At 34.9% G+C, this 11,247-nt stretch overlaps 1 protein-coding gene across 3 annotated transcripts in view; it reads right to left on the bottom strand.

Moving 5' to 3' along the window:
• Positions 1–1,593: 1,593 nt before the first annotated feature.
• Positions 1,594–11,247, bottom strand: part of TENT2 (terminal nucleotidyltransferase 2) — a 61,677-nt gene continuing 52,023 nt past the window's right edge. For all 3 annotated transcript variants that reach the window (XM_065940271.1, XM_065940273.1, XM_065940272.1), the window contains exons 14-16: positions 5,528–5,619; positions 3,503–3,582; positions 1,594–1,710 (exon numbers count right to left, since the gene is read on the bottom strand). In XM_065940271.1, coding sequence (XP_065796343.1) covers positions 1,636–1,710; positions 3,503–3,582; positions 5,528–5,619 — 247 coding nt within the window. In that variant the 3' untranslated portion in view covers positions 1,594–1,635. The remainder of the gene's footprint in view (positions 1,711–3,502; positions 3,583–5,527; positions 5,620–11,247) is intronic.

Below are 11,247 nucleotides of genomic sequence, written 5' to 3'. Positions count from 1 at the left end.
AATAGTATATAAAGCTTAATTACTTCAAAAGCATTAATCACTAGTAAACTGAAAACTCCATCTGTGTGGAAAGCTTCGCTCCTAATAACGCCAGAGAAATAGGTGCTGATGCAGCTAGCTGGCTTAACCAAGAATGAACCTGATTCCAAGATTCTCTGCATAATCTAAATAATTACACACAATAACTGGATTCAGTTCAGTTCAGATGAGAACTACACCCTCAATCTCATCTCAGAAGTAAAGACCTCCACAGAAAAAAACAAACAACCCCCCAAAAAAACCATATCAACAATTTTCATATATAAACTTTATTCCATTTGATCATACAAAACTTTAAACTTAAAGAAAAAAATGAAAATATGCACCTTTTACAAGTCAAAAAGCAAGTCTTAGCATTTGAATTGGTCTGCAAAAAATCCAAATACATTAGAGGTAACAAACTGTGCCACAGCAGGTCTAAAAAAAGTTGTACACAGTCCTTTTGAAAAAGTTAGAACTGTTTTTTAAGATTATTTGTATTTAAATTTACAGGCACTGACCAATTTACAAATATTTACACCAAAAACAACCTTAATAAACACTGTAGCTTTTTTAGCAGCCACCACTATTTCTTCTTGTGGAAAAGAAATACTAAAAAAGAAATCTTTACAAATGCTATGCGTTTATTTATTATAATTTTATGTCTTATCTAGAACATTTTATAGTGGCTTACTATCGACAACTTCCAGTTTAGATTACAATCCTATAATTACACACAGATAAAACTCTGAATCTATCAATAGGATATAATCTCAATTTTGATCTTTCGGTTTCTGTTGCTTCGTATCACAGGAAAAATAAAAGCAAGAAAACGGGAAGTAAAGCAATAGGGCATATTGCACTAAACTAACATAAAGCAGAGAACTTAATCTTTTCGAAATGTCTACACTGAACCGATTCTTCAAAACAATTCCCTAACTGCTGTACAATAGTTAGTGCTCATATTACTAGTGCAAAATGTACTGCTGCTCAACACAAAATTTAAAGCAATCTTGAGTCCACCAAAGGCATGTGAGGTACTAATGAAATGCTATTACGTACACAACCAGTCTCCGTCTTTCCTCATCCGTCAAGTGAGGGTTTAGGGCAACTGTCCAGTATTGCCTGCTTCTATGGTTCTTTCATTGAGATCAAAGATGTCATTTTGCTTCAAGTAACTGAATAACTGACTCAAACCTTCACTTCACTAGAACAGACTTAGGCAACAAACCATCTATTGAAGGTTCTACTTTAAGGATGTAGGAATCAGACCCTTTCCAGAAGTCCACATGTCTCTTCAGTGTTAGCATGTGGTACAATTAATTAAGGTTATAGCAAAAACCTTTCATTTGTTCAGATAATTCCCCCAAAAATATTTTATCTGATCTCCTGAAAATTCATGCCATAATGTTACTAATCAACAATGTAAACATTTTCAAAAATACATCTTTAAATCAAAGGGTTTTATTAGGAAACGTCATAATAAAATACGCACTCTTTATATGTCTTCTTAAGAATAAAACATGAAAACAAGAACAATTAAAAAGAAACCACGATGAAGGTAGACAAAACGTATTATGATGTAACTACTGTTCTTTATTAAGAAATAGAGGCCAGTTATCTTTTCAGGATAGCAGCTCTTAAAGGTAGTATACTGTTCAAATCTTTTCTGTTTTTCAATCTGTGCCATGACTGGAAGAGAAAGAAAAAATCATTCTTAAAACCTAAAATACATGGGAAACAAAGGACTGAAAGGGGAGTTATTAGAATGTTAACAGTGATTCCCCTGGGCAGTAAAATTTGCGGTGACTTTTTTTGTGTTTGCTTTTAATCTCCCAAGTTTTTAACAAGAGTAAAACTATTGCTTCTGTTATCTGAAACAAAATGTTATTTAAAAACTTTACATCTGTATAGTTCAAATTCATTTATAAAGAAATGCACACACAGGTAGTACAAAAAACAAGCAACTGACAATATTAACATTTACTCACAGATTTAGATGTCATGTAAAATATGAAAGTAATACAAAACCTTTGGGTTTGAGAGAGCAGGGAAAGACTACTTCAATTACTTGATTGACTTATTTTGTATCTAGAAAGCTCTGTCAATTAAAAATTGTATTTATAAAGGAGAGAGTAAATAAAAGCATTTTATACAATGGATCTAGAAGAGTGAATAGAATTTTTAAGAAGAAAAAAAAGAAGGAAAATGAAATTCTTGTTTATAAGCTAAAAATCAGGCCCACTACCAAAAACTGTGGCTGCAGTCTTTGAGTCTGCTCTTACTTCAGTTGTTCAACTGACTAAAAATATTGGTTTTACACCTAAACAGTCACCAAGTTAAGACATGTAGCGCTAGTGGTAAAGAACCCGCCCGCCAAAACAAGAGACTTAAGAGATGCAGGCTCAACCCTGGATCAGGAAGATCCCCTGGAGGAGGGCATGGCAATCTACCATAGTATTCTTGCCTGGAGAATCCCATGGACAGAGCAGCCTGGCAGACTATGGTCTACAGGGCTGCAGAGTCAGAAACGACTGAAGCAACTTAGCATGCATGCAGGCACACTCATTAATAAGAATGACAATGTAGAAATGCTATTTTTGAGTTCTCAATTTAATCTGATAGACAAAATATTCCCTTTTGGATACTTGGTTTCCCCTGCAGAATTACATTTCATTTAAAATTTTCTACTCTGGCTGACAAACCGAGAGGGCCTATTTGAAGGACAGCTTGTAATATGATACACTTGCATTTTTAATTATCATCAAAATAAAATCTACTTGGATGTCTTGATAAAAAAAAACTAAACCTTTAAAATTCCTTGATCTCTTTCTTCTGTGAAGCACTCTCTCTTATATGTCTCAAAGTACATATTTCTATCAATGTGTTTCTACTCTGTACTGTTGAATTACTTGAAGCTAGGAGTCAATTTTAGCAAAATCATTGATGAATAAATTCATAATTCAGACTAGGGAGCTAAGGAATAAACTACAGTCTACATATATATGACTGAAGTTTATATGTATAAAACATGTGTGCACACAAACACACACACATTTTGTTTAACTTCTTAGAATATAAAGAAAGATAAAATGAAGCTCTAGTTCCTTGTTACAACTGGGTATACAGAAGAAAAACATGGAACAGACATGGCTGTCTTCTAAAGCTACAGGTTCTCTGACATTTTAAGGAGAGAAAGGAGTCCTTTAAATTTTATTCATTCATTTTGGGAACTTAATAATAAGCTCACTGTGTAAATGCTTATTTCCACAAAGTGAAGGCCATATGAGTAAAAGCAGAGTCCGATCTCTCTGGAGGCAAAGTATTTCTAAATTCAAGTAATAAAGTCCCTACTGTGCCCCCACTGATTGCTCCGTATCACAGGAACCAGAGCTATTCTTTCCTATTACATACTTGTTTTTTTTAATTTTCAAAGCACATTAGTGCACTAATGTTTCTAGAGTTAATCTGATGCGTTATTTACCTTTAAAAACTGATCCTTGATCATATCAAACTTCTGTTTTTCATGCACAGCTCTTGCTGTATTTGTTCCATCAAAAGGTTCTACAATGTTAAATGCACATATAAACAAGATATTATTAAAATGAGAACTTCTGTTTTTTATTTGATTGAATTCCATGAAACTGCCAATATTTTGACTGTTTCTGACCTACATAATAGCAACTGTATCTTCTTAGATTTATGCTTACAGAAAACAGTTTTATAATAGCCATGAACTATCAAAGTAGATACAATTAAAGTGAGATGTCTAAAATGAAGTAACCAGCACAGGTACTCAGTCTAAACCACAAAAATATTAAATCTAAATCACAAAAGTAGGTAAGATTTCTGAAGAATTAGCAAGTCAGGAACCTACCGTGAAAAGAATAAATATAAGTTAAAGAATAAAGAGTTATCAAAAAGAATAAAAGCACTATACCAAGAGATACAGTCAGTGTCAAATATCACAGAGAGGTAATTTTAAATTTAACTTAAAAGACCACTGATCTGTCTAGTACGAAAAAGGTCAACGCCTTTGAAAGTAGAGGTTTAGTACCAGGGAGGACAGCAGACAGTGCAGAGAATTATGGTGTGACTAAATGGCTTGAAAAAGATGCAGTGAGAACGGTGACTTGCCGGCAGTGAAAGAAAACCAGGACAGCAAGTGGTCAAGACGAGAGAACAGAAGCAGAAAGTCTGTGTGTGTTTACAACAGTACCTTCTGTGTCTCCATCCTTACTCTACTCATCCTTCACCCACAAAATGAGAGAGGGGTTCGTATACAGATACAAGCTGATTCTATTTAAGCGAACAAGGAAACTGAAGATAAAAGTGAGAAAGGGAGGATAACTAAAGGCATTAGGAGTGAAATGGGGGGCTGAAATAATGCCAGCAGTAGGTTAAAACTAGAGTTTAAGAATTTTAGCACTAAAAAAGAGGGAAAAAAGTATAGAAAGATTCAGCAGGATCTACTTTGAATCAGTAGGATCAAGTCAAGACTATTTTTCAAAGAGAAGAAGATCTATGTATGCTATCAAGTTGAAAGGAGGGACTAAACAGAAAAAGAATAAAGTTGTTAGAATGCGGGGGAAGACCTCAGAAAAGTGTGAATCTGATGGAGAGGTTAACTTTAGGTATGTCATATAATCTAATCAGGTCCATAATTTTTTAAATTCCTTTTTTTAATTGCTCGGAAAGGCTATTTCAAAAAAGAGTTTATCATCACTGTACTTCTTAGAACAGATAATGCCAGATGCCAAACTATCAAACCACACAGTGTATAGCACTTTAAAACTGTATTTAATATTCACAAGAACCAAGTAACTAAAATAACATAAACACACTGCAATTTAGCAAACCAAACACCAAATCAGGGGATTCAATTTCACATTTATAAACTCTTAAAATGTTGCATTATAATTCAAGATTAAAATATTTTAAATTTGATGTTTTCCTACAAATGCCAAATTGCAACCCTTTAATTCCTTCTTATCTCAGTGTTTACACATGTCATCAACCCGGCATCTGTGGAAGCAGTACTGCCTCTTGAAGTCAGTTCCCACCGACCTAAACAGCACTCAACCACACGCAAATTAATTTTAGAGAACAGGGTATCTCACAGCATTTAGTTTTAAACGGAAAATCAATTTATAGTCATAACATCAAGCTCAAGCTTGTATCAACTGTCAATATTTAAGCATAAAAAAACTAATTTCATTTCAAAGAATCATCACATGAAGAAAGTATTTCCTTCCACTTATAACTCATGAAACTAAATTTCAGCCAACTACAGCATGAGAGATGCATGCAGACTGCTCAAATCTTACCGACTAGAAACATTTAACACCTAAATTTATTAAATCATGTTTTAAAAATTTAAAATTTTATGATTAAAAAACTTATAAACCACTTTAGGACATAAATGAAATATAAGCTGAAATTATTCAAGTGGTTCGGTCAGTACTAGATGAGTTGGATGGTGAATAGAAAGTAGTTGTGGGAAAACTACCTTCTACACAGATGTATTTATTTCTCCATTCAATACCATCAGGCCTGGGAATGGCTTTGGCTTCACGAACTGAAATCATCTGACTATTCCAGCTGTAAAAAAAAAACATTCATGTTGTACAGCAGAAACTAACACATCGTAAAGCAATTATACTACAACTTTAAAGAAAAGAAAAACATTAACCATATTAACTATCTTCTTAACTTCCCTTTTACTATTTATATTATATCAATAGTGAGGCATACTATGATTTTCTCATAGAACTGAAATTTGCTTCCGCTCTCTGCACCTCAAGTCTCATTTCCCCTTCTCTACTTCTTTTGTCTCCATAACACTTAGATTTCTAATCATTTGCTTATTTATGTTATTTATCGTGTCTCCTCTAACTAGATGAAAGCTCTAAGATGCTGAGCTATTTATTTTTGTTTTGTTTTTTTACTGTTCACTTAGTTGCTTAGTATCAACTAGGTATTCAATAAATATTTTTTGAATAAATGAAGTAATATGAAAAATAATCTGAAAAGTAAGCAAAAAACTGGTTTTTTGTTAAACCCCAGTAAGAATTTTTTATTTGTTAAGAGAGGTAATCTTCTTGTGTTGTTTTTTAGTGTCATTAAGTCATTTCTGCTCAGGTGTACCTCTACTGATATGATTTATGGTAGAAATTTTAGAAAAAAAATACTCAATGAAAACATACTGTTATTGCTGTATATCAGATGTAGCTGTTTATAGTGAAGTTTCAGTCAAGCAAAACAATTTTATCAGCATGCCTGAAGGTCGACTGTCCAGTCTTTAGTAAGGCCTAACCTTACACTGTTGTTGTTTTTTTAATTTATAATAATTTTGTATAACTTTCCTTTTTTCAAAAAAACATTTTAAAAACATATAACTACTCAGCTTGTAGTCAAGAGAAAATGAATCTGGGGGAAACTGGTATCTTTTTTTTTTTCAGTTGTGTTCAGCTTTTCCCATCATTCCAGTAGGAGGAAGACGATAGTTTGGGATGTTCCAAATCCAACACTCATCCTACTCTCCCTCTATTTATTAGAGAATCCATAAGGATATAACCGTGGATCCAACATGGCCTGTTTATGGAAAACTGATAAACTTCTATGTTAAACATGCAAGAAAACACTCCATCTTGTGAAGTTTCGTAATTGAAAATGATCCTCAAAAGTATGACTATTTTTTCTTATTAAGAGTACAGTTTAGGAATAGCTTGCAAAGACAGCTTTAAGTTCTTTAAAAATATATGTCAGAATTTATGCTTTTTAAAAGTAAGTGGGCTGTCAAAAAGAAATACTTAGTATTGGTTACAGTAAGATGTTTTAGGTCCTTAAATGTACAGCAGCTCCATTAGTGTAGACTTCAAATAGAAAAGAAGTACTGCTCTACCCGTCCAAGTGTGTTCCCAAAATCTTCTTAAAGACAACAACGTAAAGGGGAGAGTTCTATAACCACACTGCCAAACTAAACAAGACTACAGCAGAATTACACTCTGTGCTACTTCACTTTATACCATGTAAGACAACTTTCACTACTAAAAATGAACTTTTTCCTGAGAGTCCTTGTTTCAAATGTCAACTTACAGGACAGGTGAATCTGCAATAGAATTAACATTGGAAACATTATGTTAAAGAAAAAGAGGTGAAAAAAAAAAAGAGATGGACTGATTTTTTCCTCTCAGACAAGTTTAAAACATTGAAACACCGCATCCTGCTCTTAAACTAAAACTTTTACTTCCTTAAATCAAAGGACTCTCCTTATTTCTATTAAACTCAACCCTGAATTTCTAAACTGGATCACAGAAACAAATGTGACACATTCATATTCACTTTTTCATCCCTAACCAGATATTGTTTAATCTTCAACCTATAATCAGCCCAAATTATTATTTAAATGACTGTATCATCTGAAGTACTTCACAGGGGGGAAAAATAATACATGAATCACTACTATTTAGACTTGATTCAAACTACTGCATTTTTAAAGAACTTTTAAATATGTCTAAATTATTAAATATTTCAAATCAAAAAACATGATACAATTTTTAATCTTATAGATGAATCTCAATGTAGAATTCAAACGGTAATTTAGAAATATTTTTCCTACACATTTCCTTCTTTAAAACAGGCTCTACACTAAGCCTTTTGTCATACCATATTTCTCTACTGTAACTTCCTTGTCATATGAAAATCTGTTATTGTCACTCAATAATTAAAGTATAAAATAACACAATCTATAAAAGAGTTACGTTTCAGGAAAAAAACAACAGATATGGGACTTAATTTAATCTAAAACAGACTTGATAACAATAATCTTTTGAATATAAAACAGATTTCTGACTTTTTGTTGGTAAGATACTGGCTTTTTTCATCAGTAATGGTAATGGACTGGTACTCATTTTTTTGTGACAAGGTATTTTGACACAACTGATTAAATTGGAAATGTAGTATTCAACAACATTACAAAGAAAAAGTCAAGTACAGCAAAGATAAAATGATGGGTCTGATACCACATGACTGCATATATGCTAAAACTAGTCAAATTAAGTGAAAAAAATGGTATTTTTTTTGGTCTTAGTAATTACTAAGGGCTGAGAAGCAAACAAACACTTTGTTAGGGATTTCAAATCCTGTACACAGAAAAAACTTGAATCCTAGAGTTCTGTTTTGACTGACTTTTCTTCTGCCTGACCCTTTAAATGCTGGTATCAAGACTTTGTCTTTTTCAATCTTCAAATGCTAGAGCACCCTCCCGGGCCGGGCTTCAGTACTGTTTCTTTTCCTGTCTTTTTCTCTAGCACTATTAAGCCCCAGACCAAAATTTACGACTAACTATTGTAAACTACCACCAAGACATCCTGCAGACAACACTGTGCCCACATTTTTAAGACTGAATATACCCTGACCACGGTCAACTATTAAAATCCCTTCCTTGCACATCCCTCAACTCTCCTACCTGCTTCTGCAGCAATGAACAACTATAATTAAATCTTTGTTTATTCCAATCCTTTCCCGAGGAGCAAATCACGACTGGAGAAAAAAAAATGCAACCATGTTGACCTTTCAATTTATGATCACTTTAAATTCATGATGACTTAGCTCAAAGGAATCCTAAATGCTGCTACCCAGCAGTCATACTATATTTCCATAGTTAACTCACTCCTTTAGTCTTCTACATAACAATTCATACCTTGTCCTCACTTCTCAAATCTCCTCCCTCACATTCATTCCCAGCTGATGCCCATTCTTCATTTCACTATAACAGTAAAACAGTCAAAAGATAGTATCTACTAGTTCCCACCACATCAATCCACACTTGTCTGTATATATTTTTTCCATTATTATAATGAATTGTCAGTGCTTCTACTCCATTTGTGGTGTAGATTCCAATTCTTCTCTATTCAAACAAGAAGACTGTTCAACAATTTACTTCATCTTAGACTTCCCTGGTGGCACAGCGGGTAAGAATCCACTGCCAATGCAGGGGACACGAGGGTGAGCCCTGGCCCAGGAAGACCCCACACGCTGCGGAGCAACTAACCCCTCATACCACGACTACTGAGGCCAGGTGCTGCAACGCCTGCAGCCTGCACCTGAAGTCTGAGCACCACAGCCCAGAGTAGCCCCCACTCACAAGAGAAAGCCCACACAGAGCAACCAAGACCCAGCGCACTCATAAACAAACAAACAAAACCATTTTAAAAAATTTACAACTTTTCTGGTATCACCAATTTTACCATCAACATGGATTATTTCTCCTTTCTAAACACAAATACTCAACTCCACTTAATCCTTCAATTTCTACCCTACAGTTTCTGCCCCCTTTACAAGTATGTAAATCCCCCTAGAGAATTAGCTACACTACCAGTATCTAGATCCCCCCTCCCTTTTTCTCTTTAGCTCACACCAATAAGGCTCTTTATCCATACTGTTACACTAAGACTGCTCCTGTCAAGGGTCCAGTAGCCTCCATACTGACCTATGCTTCAATGGTCAGCTTTTAGTTCTTATTTTGTACTTGATCAATCAAAAATGTGACACAAATAATCACTCCCTTCTCTTTAAAATATTTTTTCTTCCTTTGATTCCGAAACATAACATTCTATTGGTTTCCCTCCTTTCTTAATGAGTCTTCCTTTTTAGACTACTACACTACATATTGTGAACTCCTTATTGCCAAATTCAGACTGAAACTGAAGAAATTGGAGAAAACCACTAGACCATTCAGGTATGACCTAAATCAAATCCCTTATGACTATACAGTGAAAGTAAGAAATAGATTTAAGGGACTAGATCTGATAGAGTGCCTGATGAACTATGGATGGAGGTTTGTGACACTGCACAGAAGACAGGAATCAAGACCATCCCCACAAAAAAGAAATGCAAAAAAAGCAAAATGGTTGTCTGAGGAGGCCTTACAAATAGTTGTGAGAAGGGAAACGAAAAGCAAAGAAGAAAAGGAAAGATATACCCATTTGAATGCAGAGTTCCAAAGAATGGCAAGAAGAGATAATTAAGCCTTCCTCAGCGTAAATGCAAAGAAGTAGAGGAAAACAATAGAATGGGAAAGACTAGAGATCTCTTCAAGAAAATTAGAGATACCAAGGGAACATTTCATGAAAAAGACAGGCACAAGAGAGGACAGAAATGTTAGGGACCTAACAGAAGCAGAAGATATTAAGAAGAGGTGGCAAGAATACACAGAAGAACAGTACAAAAAAGATCTTCATGACCCAGATAATCACGATGGTCTGATCACTCATCTAGAGCCAGACATCCTAGAATGTGAAGTCAAGTGGGCCTTAGAAAGCATCACTATGAACAAAGCTAGTGGAGATGATGGAATTCCAGTTGAGCTATTTCAAATCCTGAAAGATGATGCTATGAAAGTGCTGCACTCAAAATGCCAGCAAATTTGGAAAACTCAGCAGTGGCCACATGACTGAAAAAGGTCAGTTTTTATTCCAATCCCAAAGAAAGGCAATGCCAAAGAATGCTCAAACTACCACACAATTGCACTCATCTCACACGCTAGGAAAGTAATGCTTAAAATTGTCTAAGCCAGGCTTCAGCAATACATGAACCGTGAAATTCCAGATGCTCAAGATGGATTTAGAAAAGGCAGAGGAACCAGAGATCAAATTGCTAACATCCGCTGGATCATAGAAAAAGCAAGAGAGTTCCAGAAAAACATCTATTCCTGCTTTATTGACTATGCCAAAGCTTTTGACTGTGTGGATCACAATAAACTGTGGAAAACTCTGAAAGAGATGGGGATACCAGACCACCTGACCTGCTTCTTGAGAAATCTGTATGCAGGTCAGAAAGCAACAGCTAGAACTGGACATGGAACAACAGACTGGTTCCAAATAGGAAAAGGAGTACGTCAAGGCTGTATATTGTCACCCTGCTTATTTAACTTATATGCAGAGTACATCATGAGAAATGCTGGGCTGGAAGAAGCACAAGCTGGAATCAAGATTTCTGGGAGAAATATCGATAACCTCAGATATGCAGATGACACTACATTATGGCAGAAAGTGAAGAACTAAAGAGCCTGTTGATGAAAGTGAAAGAGGAGAGTGAAAAAGTTGGCTTAAAGCTCAACATTCAGAAAACTAAGATCATGGCATCTGGTCCCATCACTTCACGGGAAAGACATGGGGTAACAGTGGAAACAGTGGCTGATTTTGTTTTTCTGGGCTCCAAAATCAC

This window comes from Muntiacus reevesi, chromosome 7 (assembly GCF_963930625.1).
Source record: "Muntiacus reevesi chromosome 7, mMunRee1.1, whole genome shotgun sequence".
Lineage (NCBI taxonomy): Eukaryota > Metazoa > Chordata > Mammalia > Artiodactyla > Cervidae > Muntiacus > Muntiacus reevesi.
The sequence above is the reverse complement of the archived record's forward strand: the minus strand, read 5'-3'. Positions and strand labels throughout refer to the sequence as shown.